Source organism: Mandrillus leucophaeus, unplaced genomic scaffold (genome assembly GCF_000951045.1).
Source record: "Mandrillus leucophaeus isolate KB7577 unplaced genomic scaffold, Mleu.le_1.0 Scaffold409, whole genome shotgun sequence".
In the NCBI taxonomy this organism is placed as follows: Eukaryota; Metazoa; Chordata; class Mammalia; order Primates; family Cercopithecidae; genus Mandrillus; species Mandrillus leucophaeus.
In genome coordinates, this window is record NW_012104354.1 from 1,146,547 (window position 1) to 1,165,339 (window position 18,793).

General features: G+C 33.0%; 1 protein-coding gene across 2 annotated transcripts in view; it reads right to left on the reverse strand.

Annotated features, from left to right (window-relative positions):
- Window positions 1-18,793, reverse strand: part of CENPE (centromere protein E, 312kDa) — a 93,079-nt gene that overhangs the window by 47,445 nt on the left and 26,841 nt on the right. Inside the window, exons 17-28 of one of the 2 annotated variants that reach the window (XM_011992290.1) lie at window positions 14,981-15,055; window positions 14,639-14,758; window positions 12,841-12,963; window positions 12,592-12,757; window positions 12,131-12,285; window positions 10,535-10,849; window positions 10,139-10,411; window positions 9,833-9,991; window positions 4,612-4,815; window positions 2,882-3,040; window positions 784-1,074; window positions 509-664 (exon numbers count right to left, since the gene is read on the reverse strand). In XM_011992290.1, coding sequence (XP_011847680.1) covers window positions 509-664; window positions 784-1,074; window positions 2,882-3,040; window positions 4,612-4,815; window positions 9,833-9,991; window positions 10,139-10,411; window positions 10,535-10,849; window positions 12,131-12,285; window positions 12,592-12,757; window positions 12,841-12,963; window positions 14,639-14,758; window positions 14,981-15,055 — 2,196 coding nt within the window. The remainder of the gene's footprint in view (window positions 1-508; window positions 665-783; window positions 1,075-2,881; window positions 3,041-4,611; window positions 4,816-9,832; window positions 9,992-10,138; window positions 10,412-10,534; window positions 10,850-12,130; window positions 12,286-12,591; window positions 12,758-12,840; window positions 12,964-14,638; window positions 14,759-14,980; window positions 15,056-18,793) is intronic. The other variant, XM_011992291.1, reaches the window with a different exon arrangement.

An 18,793-nucleotide genomic window follows, 5' to 3' on the forward strand; every position in this document is an offset into this window, starting at 1 on the left:
TGCTATGTCTTAATTTTTCTATGTGTATAGATTGATTTCTCTTTCCATGATAAATTAGTGGTACCATGTAATTTTGCATATTTCTGCATTTACCATATTGGAATTAAGGGATTTTTTTCTAGCTTATAATGGGGTGAAAGACCAATGTCTTATTTATATCCACAATCTCAATGTCTGGCATGGAGTAGACTTAATATAGGTTGGCCCTGTTATCCCAATGTTTCACTTTCTCCATAGCATTTACCACTATTTGATGTTTTCTTGTTCATTTGAGTGCTTATTTATCAGCCTTCTTTCACTACAAATGGATCGGAGGGATTTTAGGGGTTTTGTCCACCTTGTTCTCATTGTATTTCTGTAACCCAGGAGTATGCCTGCCACATTAGACACTCAGCAAATACCCAGGCAATTAACAAACCACATCCTAGCCACTTCTTACTGCTTATTTTTCCCTCAAAGCAGAAAGGAAGGAAGAAGTGACAAAGGATGAAAGGAATAAAAGACATACCTCTTCTTGTAATTTGGTATAGGATTTTTCTAAGTCCTGAATATTTATTATTTGAGCTGTCTTCTCAGATACACTTCTTCTTAGTTCATCAATAGTTTCTTGGTGTTCTTTTAGGTGAATGTGAGCAATTTTTAGTTCTTCTTTTGTTTGTAGGCCCTTGCCAAGTGAAATTTAAAGAATATTGTTAACATTATTCCAACATTGCTCTCCTCTTTCCAAGTGGCTCAGATTTTAAAAGAAACACTTAATAGATGAAGGAAAAGGGTATAACTTACTGTAGCTTCAATTTCTCTTATATATCCTCTAAGTTGGTCTCTCTCTGTTTCAAATGACTCCTGTAATTCCTTTAGAACTTTTCTTTCTTTGGTTATAGATTTCATTTCCTCATAATTTTCATTAAGTTTCTGAGCCAACCCAAGTCTCTCTGTTTCCCTATGTTCCAATGTCAATTCTTTGTTCTTTAATTCATTCTTTAAATTCTCCATTTCATTAATCTTTTTCTGCATCTCACTCATCTCTTCTTGTACATTAAGAAGTTGTTGCTGTTTTTCTTGGAGTTGCTGGCTCTTAAAATGCACAATTTTTATAATTACCATTTTATCTATATTCTCAAAATTCTTACATAAAATCATTAACAGCCCTGCCTCCTATCACCATATAAATAGACAAGTAGCATTAAAAGTAAACAAAACTCACAGGCATAAATGTCTGTGGTGGATTGAATATTGTCCCACCCAAAATTCATGTTTCCTAGGAACCTGAGAATGTGAACTTATTTGGAAACAGAGTCTTTGAAAATGCAATTGGATTAGGATTGAGATATGATCCTACTGGTGTAGGTCTTGATTCTAAAGAGTGTATTTATAAGAGACATAAAAGCACATAGAGAGGCACAGAGAAGGAGGTCATGTGAAACAGTTACAAGCCAAGGAATGCGAAGGGTAGCTGGGAGACACTGGAAGCTAGGAAGAAGCAAGGAATGATTCTTCCTCAGAGCCTTCAGAGGGAATATGGTATTGCTGACACTTCAAATTTGGACTTCTAGGACTCAGAACTGTGACAGAATATGTCTCTATTGTAAGCCATCAAGTTTATAGCAATTTGCTATGGCAGCCCTAGGAAATTGATACAGGCTGATTAAGCAGATAAAATAAACTGATTAAAGAGATAAGGGGAAGATGAGATAAAGTAAAAAAGCAAAGACACTAATTAAATATACAAATATAGCTACCAAATAACTGTAATTCCTCATCCTCTTAAAAACTTTTGGAGAATTTTCACTTCCAATGAGATGCTTATGGGTGGCTCCCCAAAATACTGAGACATTAACCTTCATAGGCTGATTTTACCTTTTTTATAGGAGTATGACATAGACATAAGGTCTTACTAAATTTAGTTAGGTGAGATAGTGAAAGGGATCAGAATTAAAAGAAAACACACATTCAGGAAAAAAAACAGGCTGGTCATGATGGTTCACACCTGTAATCCTAGCACTTTGGGAGGCTGAGGCAGGAGTACTGCTTGAGCCCAGGAATTCGAGACCAGCCTGGGCAACATAGTGAGACCTCGTTTCTACCAAAAATACAAAAATTAGCTGGGTGTTGTGGCACAGCTAATTTAGTCCCAGCTACTTGGGAGGCTGAAGTGGGAGGACTGCCTGAACCCAGGGGGGTTGAGGCTACAGTGAGCTGTGATCATGCCACTGCACTCCAGCCTGGCTGACAGAGTGAGATCCTGTTTCAAAAAAAAAAAGGAAAGAAAAAGGAAAAAATATTCCACAGAATAATAATAGAACCACAGTATATTATCTATTATGCAAGTGGCACTGCCCTTAGCTTGTATAGAAAGATTTCTGTGGGTGCATTTTAGAATCTCTTGGGAACTACAGCTGTTACAGCGGTCTTAGCTCTTACACAAATATCCCAGTAACACCTAACTTCTGTATAAGAAACGATTTGGGAGACTGCAAACATCTAAGAGATGGTAACAGTGATAAATCTTACATTTCAGAGAATGGCTAATGATCTCTGCAAGGAAAGAATCTTTGTTTTGTTGACTAATATATCTCAAGTGCCCAGAACAGTGCCTGGCCCATGACAGTGCTCAGTAAATATTTGATGAATGAATACATCATATGATTTGTTTAAATGATACAAAGCCCTCTCTCACCTAAAGCCTCTAGAATAATATAATCCTCACAAGGTATGTTAGTTTAGATCTCAGTGTAAGTTGAAACCATCCAAAATGCTAGCATTGAAATATGTTCATTTGGGAGGTATGTGCTATTTCTGGATTTAGGTCTACAGAAATAAAAATTAGCAAAAAAAAGTTTAGTTAGGAAAAATGGCCAGGGAAATAATTTTAAAAATTCACCTTTTCCTTTAGTTTTTCTTCAACTTCTGCCAGTCTGTCACAGGTCCTAGAAAGCTCTTCTTCTTTCTTTATGGTATGGTTCTTTTCTTGTGCAACTATCTCTTGCTGCTTTTTAAGTTCATCTCCAAGAATTCTTAATTCTTCCTGGTTTTCAATGGTCTAGAAAGAAAAACAAGTTGAGATTAAAGTTAAATATTAGCTAACATTTATGAAATCAGGTAAAATATCAGCATTTCCCTTGGTCTGCAAATGAAGAAATCAGGGAAAACTATATAGGAAAAGACAAATTTCAAAAAAGAGAAGTCCTTAATTTAATAGTACAAGATGCCAAGAATCTGCTTTTTATACTGTTTCTTTACTGCTCAATTTACATTCCTACCATGAGAATTAGAATTGGATTTAACATTTTATCATGAGAGCTTAGCTCATTTCTGCCTTTAAGCCAAAAGAGACTTTTTCTGAGCTATCACTGAGTAATAATAAGACTATAGCTATGGTTTTTTCAAATACTGGGATGGCTTCAGTTTTAGCACTGATAACTGCCAGCAAGCTCAAAATGGTAGCCACCCTCTGCTAGCATGACTTGGGCTGATCCTAGTTATTAGGCTCACACAGTGATATTCTCAGGTATCAAGACCACAAAAACATAACAAGCCAGAGACTGAGAAGAAAATACCATTGTTTGTTAGCATGTTTATTTACATTCTGCTCTTTTGACAAAGCAGACATCCCCAAAACTTACAAAATTAAAATACAAATGGTCACATTCTACTATGATCCACAGTGAACTTCTCCAAGTATTTATTTCAACCAATACACATTATATCACCCCTAAACATAGAAAAACTAAAGTGTGAAAATATTGGCAGACATCAACAACAAACAATTAAAAATAAAATTTAAAAATTATGACAGCAAAAAATAAAAGATATACAATGGTCTATAAACACAAGAAAAAATGTTCAACATCTTTAGTCATCAGGGAAAGGCAAATTAAAATAACAATCTACACACCCATTAGAACTGCTAAAATTAAAAGCACCAATAAATATGAAGTGTTGATGAAGAAGGATGTTTGAGCCACCAGAATTCTCTTAATTTGCTAATGGGAATGTAAAATGATATAATTACTTTGGAAATCAGTCTAGCAAATTCTCATCAGGTTAAACATATTCTTCCCTATGACACAGCAATTCCATTTAGATATTTACCTTATATAAATAAAGATATGTAAATAAAAAGAGTTGTACAAGAATGTTTATAGCAGTTTTATTCAAAATAGCCAAATACTGAACATAACCCAAATTTCCATCAATAGGAAAAAGAATAAAAAAATTACGGTGTATGAATGCAATGAACTATTCCTTGGCAGTAAAAGGGAGTGTAGAAAGTCAAACATAACAGATGACACACTGTATGATTCTATTTGTATAAAGCTTTAGAGGAGACAAATGATTTAAGGTGAACATATCATGACTGATAATCTGGCGGGGAGGAGGTGATGAGTGCCTGTGACAGGGGTGTGAGGAAACTTTCTGGGGGTGATGGAACGTCTTCTATCTTGACTGGGGTGAAGAGAAAATGGGTAGAGACATTTGTTAAAAGTCGTCAGACCATACACTTCCATCAGATACATTTATTGCATATAAATTATACCTCAATAAAGTTGATAAAAATCTGAAACAAAGAAGACAAAAAGGTATTGCCAAGTATACAGTGCTAAATCCTACCATTTCAATATTTTCCTTTAGGTCAGTCTTCAATTGTTCCTTTTCTGCTATAACACTCTCTAACACTTGTTGGAGTTCATTCTTCTCCTGTATTAAAGAAAATATCTTCCTCTGTTGCTCGATTATCTCATCATCCTTAACATCTGCAGTTAGTGTTTGGGTATTTTTAGCTTCCAAATCCTGTTTTTTATCTACGCCAACCATCTAAAACATAAACACATTACAGAAGAATCTCTTAAATAGTTAACAACAACTTTAAAAATAATAAAAATAGCGAACACATCTCTTATGTGCCAGGTACTATTCTCGTATCTTAACACATTTAATCTTGACTGTAACTTTATGAGGCAGGTATTACTGTAATCCTCATTTGACAGATGAGGAAACTGAACTCGAGAGAGGTAAAGTCACTTGCCAAAGTCACTCAGAGGCTTAGCCAGGTTTTGAATCCAAGTGGTCTGGCTCCAAGTTTGTGCTCTTATGTCTGTTCACTAATCAGAACAATATGGACAACTATAAATATTAATAATTGTCTTCATGTATGATAGGTTAACATGATTCTGCATGTTTACTTACTTCAAAATAATGACATTAATACACAAAGGATATCTGACTTTAGTTTGTACATGTCTTCCATAAATATTTTCCAAGCTTCATTCGAGTAGCAGTTTGTTTATTTACTACTAAAGGAGTAAACAATCTTGAACTCTATCGCTTTATCTATATTTCCTCGTAAAAGCTGGGAATCATTCCGTCTCCCACTCCCTGCAAATCTTTATTTTCAGAGGCAGTCCTACTTACAAAAGGCTGGAGTTTTATTATAGGTAGAGGGCTAAATAATTTTGATAGAGACCTATTTCATCAGGGCGAAATTCATCTTTTCTTAATGTATGTATATTTTATATACTGCTTAAGAAAAATACGTTATATAAATTCATTTATCCATAAATAAGTCATGACCAAAGGTAACCTAATGCATGAACTCATTGGTAAAGGGAGACAGAGACTGAAATTACTATTGCTGGTATAAATTTAGGATATTATTATATAACATTACTCTAGTTCAGCAAACAGTCAGCTCCATATTGCCTACACAGGTATTTAAAAGTTTTTATAAAAATTTATAATCACGTTAGAAAACAAGAGAAAAATAAAGGATAAAAATCATCCATTGTCACCAACTTCACATAACAAACTATTAGATTTCTGGTAAATTTACTTCTGGAGTTTTTGCCATTAAAAGTTTTTTTTTTTTTTTTTTTTTTAAACATAGCTATTATAATTAATTTATATATGTGATTCTTTTTAGTTTTTATCTTTTCCACTTAGATCATACGTATTTTCACATGCTGCTATGTAACCTACAAATAATTTTTAGTAGCTGCTTAATTCTCTAGAGTAGACATAAACCATACTTTATTTAGCAACCCCCTTATCGTTGGTAATGTGCATGAGCTTCTGATAATGGTGAACACAGAGCTAACTACAAGAGAAATTAAGGTGGGGAACACATAGTCTTTTGGAAGTAGTCTGTTAGATATTATAATTCAGAATCTCATATCTTTCAAATACAAAGCAGATTGAGACAAAATGTTCTGTAATGATAGTCAAGGTTTATTTCAAATATGAACTCAGCCTAGAAGGTACTTCGACTACCACAGTCATTAATAAAATCTAATAGATCTAATTATTAAATAAAAAATTGTTAGAACATGTGAAAAAGGAAAAAAAATGTCCTTTATATAAGTTTACTAATCATAAAATATTTTTGTTGAGATACATTGAAGATACTGCATTTCCAGAAACAGACACATCAAGTAGGATTGAAAATGAGCATTCCAAGGAGATTCATGATAGACCGGCTAGTGCAGCTCTCTGGTGCCCAGATGAACAGGGGAGCACTTGAAATTCCCCATTTCCACTCTTTTATTCCCAGGCCAGATTCCAGCATGAGCACGATACAAGACCAAACTGATCTCAGCCTTCTGTCCCAGACTTTAGGATCCCTGATGAACAGAATGGCCTCAGAAAAGCCCCAGTTACATCCTTTTATCAACATGGATAAATGATTCCAGCATAAACTTGGAAACATAGGATCTTAGCTGTTCCCAGTGAGTATAACTCTACTCTTCCCTTCATCTTCTATTTTCTCTATAATTACATTTTAGATTTTTTAAAAACAGTTATTAATTGCCATATATTGTCAAAAGTCTACTAAAAAAACCTTCCCATCATAAAAGTGGAAGTTATTATTTCTTTCTTTCTTTTTTTTTAGACAGGGTCTCACTCTGTTGCCCACGCTGGAGTGCTGTGGAGTGATCTGGGCTCACTGCAGCCTCAATCTTCCTGGGTTCAGGTGATTCTCCTACCTCAGCCTCCTGAGTGGCTGAGACTACAGGAGCGTTGCTACCAGGCCTGGCTAATTTTTGTACTTTTTTTGTAGAGACGGGGTTTCACTATATTGCCTAGGCTGGTCTTGAACTCCTGGAATCAAGCAATCTGCCCACCTTGGCCTCTGAAAGTGCTAGGGTTACAGGCATGAGCCATTGGTGCTGGGGGTAAATTTCAAATTGAGGTCAAATGCCTTTGGCCTATGGTTATTCCAAATTATAAATATGCTGAGACCATAAGATACAGAACAAGTGAGAGAGAAGAACTAAAGCATAAGGAGATGGAAATAAAAAAAAAGTTCCTTTTTCCAAGGCAGTATTTTGCCCCGGAGTAAATGGGGGAAAATGCAGCTCATTTTATAGAAGTAATATATAAATGTACAGAGATTTTTTTATATCAATTGGATCTTACTGAATTACTTTGAAATATGTATTTGCTTTTATTTAATAATGTATTCTGTTAAAAATGCATGACCGTACAAACATCAGTTGCATTTCTGTACACTAACAATGAACAATCCAAAGAAGAAATTAAGACAATTTTACGTATAATAGCACCAAAAAAGAATAAAATACTAAGAATAAACTTAACCAAGGAGGTGAAAGACTTATCTGCTGAAAACTGTAAATGTTGCTGAGAAGAAATTAAAGAAGACACAAACGGAAAGACATCCCACATTCATGGGTTAGAAGACAATATTTTTAAGACATCAATACTACCGCACAATCTACAGATTTAATGTAATCCCTATCAAAATCCCAATGGCATCTTTTGCAGAATTAGAAAAATCTATCCTAAGATTCATATAGAATCTTAAAGGATCCCAAATAGAGAAAAGAATCTTGAAAAAGAAGAATGAAGTTGAAGGTCTTATACTTCCTGATTACAAAACTTATAAAGCTACAATAATCAAAACAGTGTGGTGCTATCATAAAGACAGACATATAAACCACTGGAACAGAATAGAAAGCCTAGAAATTAACGCTCGTGTATATGGTCCACTATCTTCAACAAGGATGCCAAGACTACTCAATGGGGACAGGATGATCTTTTCAAAAAATGGTGTTGGGAAAACAATAGCCACACACAAAAGAACGAAGTTGTGCCCTGACCTTACACTATATATATAAATAAGTGCAAAATGGATTACAGGCCTAAACATAAGAGCGAAAATCACAAAACTCTTACAAAAAAACATAGGGGAATAGATTCATGAGAAAGGTCTTGGCAATGATCTCTTGGATATGATACCAAAACACAGGCAACAAGAGTAAAAATAAATAAACTTGACTACACTGAAATTAAAAACTTCTGTATATCAAAGGATACAATCAACAGAGTGAAAAGACAACCTAAGGAACGGGAGAAAATTTCTGCAATATTGCATATAACTGATAAAGGGGTAATATTCAGAAGTATAAAGAACTCCTACAACCCAACGACAAAAATCAAACAACCCAACACAAAAACGGGCAAAAGACTTAAAAAGACATTTCTGCAAGGAAGATAAACAAATGGCCAAAAAGCACACGAAGACAATCAACATCACTAATCATTAGGAAAATGCAACTCAAAACTACGATGAGATACTGCCTCACATCCATTAGGATGGCTACTATCAAAAAAAACAGAAAATAGTGTGTTGGCAAAGGTGCATATAAACCAGAATATTTATGTCCTTTTGGTGGGAAGTAAAATGGTACACCTGTTATGGAAAACACTATGGTGCTTTCTCAAAAAATTAGAAATAGAATTACCGTATAACCTAGCAATTCCACTTCTGGATATATACATATCCAAAATAATTGAAAGCAGGGTTTTGAAGAGGTATTTGTTCACCTATGTTCATAGGAGCATTATTCACAATAGTCAACAATGGGTAGAAGCAACCCAAGTGTCCATGATGGATGCATAGATAAGCAAAATGTAGCATATACATATAATGGAAATTTACCCATAAAAAGGAAGGGAATTCTAACACATGCTACAACATGGATGAAGACGTTATGCAAAATGAGATAGGTCAGTTACAAAAAGACAATACTTTTTTTAAGTGGAATACTGCATGAGTCCACTTACATGAGGTACTCAGAGTAGTCAAATTCATAAAGACAGAAAAGTAAAATGGTGGTAGCCAGGGTCTGTGGGGAAGGAAAATGGGGAGTTGTTGCCCAGTGGGTATAGTTTTGGTTTTTGCAAGATGAAAAGAATTCTGGAAATTGGTGTTATCACAATGTGAATGAACTTTACACTAGTGAAGTATATACTTAAATCCTTAAAATGGTTAAGGTGGTAAATTTTATATTATGTGTATTTCACTACCAATTTAAAAGATATATACTACTATATACTATTCCAAGCTATAGATTTACAAAAGATTATTTCACCAGTCTCCTACTGAAGAATATTTTAAAATTCTAGCAGTAAATACTCTGGATAAAATAATATGAACTATAATAAAAATGATATATTATTTAAAAATTACTGTTACCAATATACCTTAGAGGTGTTTTAGACAAGTAGAAAAGAATGCTATTAATGAATGAAACCCTGGTATAACATTATAAGGCAATCCCCCCTGCAATGGACTGAATTGTAAACTCTAAGCAAGTTTAGTATAGAAAATCTGACATAAAATAAGTATCAGCTATGCAAAATTTGGACTAACACTTTTTTGGGCCCTTTCCTTTTCTAATTGGATAAGTTTGTCAAATTGTTAGTTATTACCATTGTGAATAACAAATAAAATTGAGAATATTATGTTTAAGTATTTGAGGTTAAAGTGTATATATACAAGTATATGAAAACTTTGAAAATAAACACCCTTTACCTTCTGCTGAAATTCATCTTTAGTTTCTCCTGTACTTTCCTCCATATGCAAATTCCTGGAAACTTCCTCAGAAATTTTCAATTTTAGTGTATTAATTGTTTCTTGATGTTGTTTCAAAGATTCAAGAGCATTTCGTAATTGTTCTTGAGTATCTATGTTCTTGGTTAGAGAAATATAAAAACAATTTCCATTAGAATATGAAACAAAATTATTTTATAACTACATAATCATAAATAATAAATGATGGCCTCTGCAATGTTTTTAAGAGTCTCCAATTTTTCAAAGTTTAATCAATCAAAACCTTACCATGTTTACAGTATCGTGAATATCACTTTTGAGTTGGTCCCTCTCAATTTGCAAGCTCTCTTGGAGTTGTTTTAGGTCATCTTTTTCTTGAGTTAAAGTTTTTACTTCTTCTAAAGTTTGCTGCAGTTTCTCAGTAATCAGTGTTTTCTCCCTTTCTACAGTTTGCAGTGTAGAATCTCTATTTTCTAATTGTTCCTTCAGCTCTTCCATCTCATTTAGTCTTTCTTGAACCTCACATGTTTTCTTCTGAAGTTCTTGGGTCTTATAAGAAAGCTTTAAAAAAGAAAAAGTTAATGTCACACAGTAAAAGCAGAGCAGTCTGAGGCATACATATACACAGAAACCAAAACCCCAGGAGACTAAGGAGCATTTCTCAAAATAGCATCTTGTACCAACCTCGGTCTGCAAAGCATCCAAACGTGAATCAAATTTTTGTGCTTCTTTAGAGAGATTAACTATTTCCTGATTCATTCTTGCATTCTCCTCAAGGACCATCTTATACTTCTGCTCAAAGTCCATATGAAGGCTTTTGAAATTTTGGAATTCTTGATCAGTGCTTTTATAATGTGACTGGGTAGTTGCTAGGTCATCTTTTGTTTTCCCAATTTCTTCAAGTAAACCTTGAACTCTACTCTCCTTGTGAACTACTTCAGAAAATAATTTATCTTTTTCTGATGTTATTATACAGAGCTCTTCAGATTTGTCATGTATCTATGGAAAAGAAATAAAATTCAGGGATGTTAGCAACATATCTGAAGCAATTTTTAGGAAAAAAAAGCTTTCTCTGCAAAAAAAGAAGTTATTTACATTGAGCAAAAATTTGACTGAGGAAAGGCAATATAGTAGTACTCTTATTGTCACTTTTCTCTAACTCAGCTTGTTTAACTCTACCTTCGATGTTTTATTTTCTAATCTCTTTGAATTCTAGAAAGTAAGGCCTGCATGGAGAACAGTCAGTAAAGGCACATAATCAGATTGTCTTTATTTCATTACCCATCATTCTAAAGTGTTTTCTAACTTTATCATGTGGCAGGCATTTCTCAGAATTTGACATTTTTTTCCCTAAAGGCTTTGAATGCGTCTCAGGTTTCCAAAAACTTAATCAATGAACAATTTAAGTAATGTTTAATCATTTAAAATTGTTATTTAAGAAGTATCTTAAGTATCAGGTATAGTCCATGAAAAAAAAAATAATAAGTATTACTTAATATGTAAATAATTACATAATTTAAATAACCCATATCTTGTATATTAACAGTTTAATCACTGTAAAATATAAGGGCAGAGGAAGATGAGAAAAAGAGATAAAGGAGGGACAAAGTAAAGAGGGGCAATACAGCATAGTAGCTACAATCATGGGTTTAAGAGGCAGATTTGTGCAGCTCAACTATTAGTTTGATAATGGGTTATTGGGGATAAAAGACTACCTACTTTTGAAGAGTTTATAAGTAAATGAAATAATGTTTTTGAAGTTCTTTAGCATGATGTTTGCCGTATAGTAAGTACTCACATTTTTGCCATTTTTCTTTTAGGCAAGTAGAAAGAAAAACTGGCAGGCCATGGATTTACAGAAACATTCACCAGCCTGAAAGATTTGCATTAACCTCTAACACTTTATCAGTGCAACTTCTTTTCCCTCATTACCATCTTTTATTCAACATAACGATACTACTACTACCAAAAAAATGGTAAAGACTAAGGGTGGGCCATAATATTGAATAAATGCAACATTTGAGGGATGGCTGCTACATGGATTATAGTACTAAGCATACAGTTAAATACACTTTGAAAAAATATACATTTTTTAAATCTAGTAGCATAAGAACAAATTAGAAGATGAACTATATTCATTTCTATTGCTAACTAGTCAAATGTTTACAGCATCTCTTTTGCCTGCTAGTTTAAAATAAACTATACCAAAATATTTAAGGCACTATTATCGCAAAGGTTTTTATTTCAAAATAAGGGATAAGTGTTTATAAATGTGTTTACCTCTTTCCTCAGTCTTTCTACTTCAGAAGGTAAAGATTTCAATTCTGAAAGCAAATTGACTTCTTTCTGCAAAGCTTCATTTTCTTCAACTTCTTTATTTAGTTCTTTCTGAAGATCAGTAATCTTTCCTTCCAATTCCAAATTATAGAGCAAATCTAGAAAGTTTTGGTAAATTGTATAAAGATCCAATGTTGGAAAACAGGTAATTTAATTTTTAATAGTCTTTGAATCACCTTTTTCAGGATCAGCTAAAGTTTATTTGAAAAATAATCCTTTACGATTTGAAATCCATGGAAATCTTTATAAATATTAATTAGAAATGACACTAAAGCATAATATTGAGTTTTTAAAAAATCAGAGTATAATGAATTTTTAATCATTGAAATATGCTTGAAAAATTGTTTAGGTACATTTCTAGAAGAAGTCAGATTTGAAAAAAGATGTTTAAAATTACAAAATACCTTTTGGAACTTTGCCATCTATAAGGGAGGTGAGTTTTGTTATCTCATTAAAAGCAGATTGTAATTCTTTCTCCAGATCAACTTGCATTTTCTTTTTTGCCTCCAATTGGCTTTGATATAACTGAATATCATTTTCCATTTGCTTGTATGTACTTGCAAGTTCTTGCTATTGAGAAAAACATTACAAATGCACAAAAATGCACTGATCATTACAACTACTTTACTATAAATATTACAAAAAATACTTACCATTTTCTCCTTCAGCTCCAGATTTTCACTTCTAAGAAAGGCTGATTCTCTCTTGGCATCAAGGGCTACAGTTTCAGCATCAAACAGAGTCTGTTTCATTTGTTTTTGGTCTTCAATGCTTTCCTAAACAGATGACAAAAGGGGTTCAGTGAAACCTAATTTTCAGAGTTGGAAAATTCTTAAGAGAATATGTATATAAATGTTAACTCTAGCTAACCAAAAAGCGTACAAATATGCTAGTTACCAAATATATAAAAAGAAATCACGTTTTCCTAATAAAAATATTTTTTAAAAATTCTGGTCATATTTTTCAAATTACATAAGCAATATATCAAATTATATAAGCTACATATCATAATTTAGATCTGTTTTGTTTAAAAGTTAACACAATTGTTGTTCAGCAAGGCTGTTTTCTATGTATTTTTATTTTGAGTTATTCTCTTCAACACATGATAGGTAAGTAGTTAACAGTTATATTAAAGATATTAACCCACAAATTGAAAAGGAAAAAGACAAATGATCTAATAGAAAAACAGAGAAAAGATATGAACAAGAAATTCACAGATGAAAAAATGCAAATGAAAAATAAATGAAAAAAATCTACAACCTCATTTCTAAAGAGAAGTGGTATTTTAATATGACTTTAGCTTATATGAAATCAATGATACGTCCTTGGAAAAAAATTAATAAATACATGAATAAATAAGGAAAAAGAAACAGTAATTTTTAAAAAGTGGGCAGTTCTGCTTGCCACTCTATGAACAGACACTCCAGAATATATAAAAGTGCCTTGCTATCCAGGGCCTCAGAATAGGATGATATAAAATGGTATGAATCCCTTTAAAAAGAATCATTTGTCACAAATAAAAGGCAACAAAAGAATAGAAGGTAACAAAAACTAAAAAACTCAATTGAAAACAGAAGAACAGAATCTAGTCTTTTAAAAGTTCCAGCTAGAAACTGTTACTATAAAAAAAAAAAAAAGTACTAAAAACTGGAATCAAACATACTTTCTTGAAGCAATCAGGTATACTGAAAGCAAACTGAAGAGATTAAATGACATCAACATCAGATTCAATGTTATTTAATGCCAAGATCTTCTATCAACTAAAATCATCTAGAACTATAAAATTATGAAAAAATATACAAGTTTAGATATTTAAGATTTTGACTATATACTACTGCATGCATTTGTATAAAACTACTGAAAAAAAAATTCAGAATTTTAAAAATTTACTTTTTTTTTTTTTTTTTTTTTTTTTGGAGACAGAGTCTTGCTCTGTTGCCCAGGCTGGAGTACAATGGCATGATCTCGGCTCATTGCAGCAAGCTCAAGCAATCCTGCCATCTCAGTTACCCAAGTAGCTGGCAGTATATGCCAGGCTTATTTTCACATATTTTGTAGAGACCAGGTCTCATTATGTTGCCCAGGCTGGTCTTGAACTCCTGGGCTCGAGTGATCATCCCACCTCAGCCTCCGAAAGTACTGGCATCACAGGGATTAGCCAGCGTGCCTGGCCTAAAACTTAGTGATTCTTAATGGGAGTCTGTCCTTAACTTCCTTATATTTACTCAGAGGATGATATGATCAACTTTCTACAAACGTAACTTTATCTCTAAAATGGCAAATATACTAACAGTCCCTATGTCATAGGGTTATTGACAGACTTAATAAAATACATACAAATTTATTACAACAATACCCAGCACAAAGTAGGTCCAGTATAAGCATTTGCTAAGATGATGGTGTGCTATATATATTTATGTGATTACATAACAAAATAAGTCTGATTTTTACCAATGAGTATGACAAGTCCATTTTTATATTTTCTAGCTTTTGAGAGTCGATGTATTCCTGTAGCTTCTTAATCTGGTCTTCCTTTTCTCTAAGCAGCTCTACTTTTGAACTTAGTTCATTCTAAAAGAATCAAAGGAGAGAGTAACAATTTAGAATCTGATCTGAAGTCTACGGGATAAAAACAGAACTTACATATATTAGTTTAAATCCATAGTAAAATTCAAAGTCACTAATATTTTAAAAACATAATTCCCTTATTTCTGACATTATGATCAGTTACATATGTTGCATGTTTTATAGTTCTAATTGCTTATCAATAGAAATACCCACATGAATGCTCACCTCAAGATCTTGATTATATACTTCTGCATGCTTAACTAAATTCTTTAGGTTCGAAATTTCATGAATTAGTTGCATCTGTAAGAGCATGTGAACAGGTAACAGCAAACCAATAGTTAATAAAGCAAAGCAAAGCAAAGCAAAACAAAAAACAAAAAACAAAAAACAAAAAAACAAAAAAACAAAAGGCATTGGTTCACTGCTTCAGAATCACCCAACAGTTAGAAAGGACTGAGATCAATTGTTCAAGCTATTGCAACAAAGCACCTCATTATTTAAAAATACTAGAAATATCACCCAAAACATATCAAACAAATGAGGAAAAAACCTTAGCATGACCCCACCAAGTAGCTGGATCATCTGTTAATAAAGCTACAATAATGTCAATAGCAAATTAGTCTGCACCACTTGGAGGAAAGATTTAAAAAGTGGTAATCAAACCTTGAAAAATACACATTTAGTAGATTTTTGTTTTCAGTCAGTTAAGTACAGAAATGTATTAATACTTATAAAGTTTTTTTTTTTTCTTCCCATAAAGTATCCATCTGGCTCTACATTGGTGTACTACATTGTAATAAGCTCTGATTTAGAATCTAGGTTTGGTTTAGGGTTGTTTCATGCAGTGCCTTTACAATATTATTACTTTCCACCAATGTTACACAGGTATGGAATGATCAACTATTACCTTGATTTATTCCAGAGGAAATATTGTACTCCATTATACTGTTCAACCATGTAAAAGTATAAAGGTAGAAGTATTTTTATTGAGGTTTCCTTTCTACCAAAATATCTGTAGCATTAAATATCCGAGTACTAAAAAGTTTGTTGAAAACAAGTAAACCACACATAACCAAGATAAACATTTTCCCTGTAATTATTTAATCTTCATAATCAGATGAGCACTTACAAAGTAAAAGCACATTCTAATACTACGTAAGGGGCTTGAAAATAGTATCTTAGGCCGGGCGTGGTGGCTCAAGCCTGTAATCCCAGCACTTTGGGAGGCCGAGACGTGCGGATCACGAGGTCAGAAGATCGAGACCATCCTGGCTAACATGGTGAAACCCCATCTCTACTAAAAAATACAAAACACTAGCCAGGTGAGGTGGCGGGCGCCTGTAGTCCCAGCTACTTGGGAGGCTGAGGCAGGAAAATGGCGTAAACCCGGGAGGCAGAGCTTGCAGTGAGCTGAGATCCGGCCACTGCACTCCAGCCTGGGCGACACAGCAAGACTTCGTCTCAAAAAAAAAAAAAAAAAAAAAGTATCTTATTTAAATATTTTCTGGATGTTTAATGAGTCCTGACTAGTTTTAAATTTCAGACTAGTGCAAGTGTTGACATGACTATTTCAGGTCAGCGCTATCCAAGAGAAACATAATGTCAGACACATATGTAATTTAAAATGTCCTAGTAGGCACATTAGACATAAAAAGAAAAAGGCAGAATTCACTTTGATAACATATTTTATTTAATCGAATATATCAAAAAAATTTCTTCCAAAATGTTTTTTCAGGTAATCTATCCGACATGTTTCTTTAGGTAATCAATATAAAAAAATGAACGATTTCACATTCTTTTTTATACACTTAGGCCAATTCAGACTGGCCCCATTTCAAGTGCTTAATTGCCACATATGGTTAGTGGCTACCCCACTGTAGAGCACAGTCTTAGACATTTGTACTGCTTTTAATTTAAACTGGTTCCATCTTTTACCTTTTCTTCCCTATTTTTAACTTCTGTGAAAGAAAATCACATTTACCAATAAGGAAGAATCAAAAATCAATCCTAACTTTTAAAAATAACTTAAAAGAGATTGGGTACATTCAGGGTAGTACAGCCATAGAAAATGAAAGCATTTAAAGAATACTCATTTAGAAAAGAAAATTTTCCTACTTCTTATTTGAAATAGCACTTTATCTTAGGTACTGGTTCTTATACACAGAAAATAATTAGCTTTTGTAAAAATAAAAACATATGATCTGATCTATAGTTAATCCATTGCTACCATTTAAATTGCATAAATACTATTTACATTGCAGATTTAAATGGTAATTGTCAGTAGGTAAAATGAAATATTTAACTTAAATCTCCAAGCAGTAAAAAGTATAAAATTAAATACACCAAGTTAAAATACATAGATGGTAAAGATTTTTCTTATTCCTTGAGTATTGTGACATTTCCCATTCTCCCTCTAAAACATACTATTTAAGCATCTCATGTTACTACTATATTCCCACTAGAAAATTATATACAACTTGGGTGATTTTTGATAAAAGCTTTAGGAAAACCAGGGAAATGACTCCATGTTCTAAGGCCATAATTTGACTTTTATTCCCTTTTAGCTACACCTTTCCCCAACATGTAGGTTTTGGAACATATTTTGCTACATACACATAGACTTATATTTTTAACATGGACTAGATACTGCAAAACTGTTTTTGAACAGGATAAGTTTTTATTATATAATCTTTTAAGTAACCTTAAAATTTGTGTCTAATTAAAAATAAAAGGCCTAGAGCAGTGGCTCACACATGTAATCCTAGCACTTTGGGAGGCCGAGGTGAGCAGATCACTTGAGCCTGGGAGTGTGAGACTAGCCTGGCCAACATGGCAAGACCCCGGTCTCTATAAAGAAAAAGTTTTTTAATTATATATTTTTTAGATTAGAAAGCTGAGTGTTTTGTTGAAAAGAAAAAAAAAGAAAAATAAATTTAAAAAGAAGGGAGTAGAATTTTTTCTCCCTCAACTGTGGTTAAAATGGAAGAAAAACTGCAGTGTGATACATGTCATATATTCTGTGGTATTTTTGTAATCCTTCTCTGTGTTGACTCAATTCAATAAGCTTCAATTTTTCTTATTAATATATTAATGATGTGAGAAAAATATTAGAGAAATTACTGCCATTTATCCTAAAAGTTAGTTTTATGTCATGTTATTATTACATATAAAAAACATATAAAAATTAGATGAAATTTTAAAGTCAGAAGGGACCTTGGTGAGCACCTGGTCTCTACTTCAAGGGTGGAGAAATACAGGAAGCCCTGAGATTCAGTGACTTGCCCAAGGCCTTGGCAATAATTCGTAATAGGATTGGATCTGCGGTGAGTTTATAAGTGGCAAAACTGGGGCTTAAATCCAGGCAATTTCACTCTGCAGACCATGTTCTTAATAATGACACTAAGCCAGTCCCTTTGATAAAACCTAGTTTTATTGATTAAAGTCCAATGGTTTTGTCATGCATGAAATTTTGCACTTCATTAATATGCATTTTAAAACAAGTTAAATGAAACCCTGTGGAGAACTTACAGACTTTAACCTCTTTGAATATAATACCTATGAAATGAAGAAATAATTTTAATTTGTAGGTAGAATGGAAATAATAGCTTTGGCATAGAATTCTTTTTTCCTTTAAAAAAGAAAAGAGATTGAGAAACTGAACAATGATATTAAGGAAAAAGTATCATGGCCTTTTGGGCTAGCCACATAGAAGTCTGAAAAGTAGCTGCAAATTAATTCATCTTTTAACTACATAAAACACTGGGTCTTATTTTTTTTTTGAAGGGGGGCGTTCATGAATCATTTCGCAAGCCTGATAACAACTACAGATTCTTGTTCCAGAAAAATGAAAATGCATTGAAAAATTCTGTAAAATAATTTCACAGCATCTGTGGCCTCTAGGTTAAGGACACTTTGCACTAATAACTCCTTTTAATCTTTTGGACAATTTCTGAGTCCCTAAAGTCTAATGGTTTCTGGATTAAGTTCTCTTAACATGTAGTCTAATATTTTATACTTAGAAAATGAGTGATCTGTTTC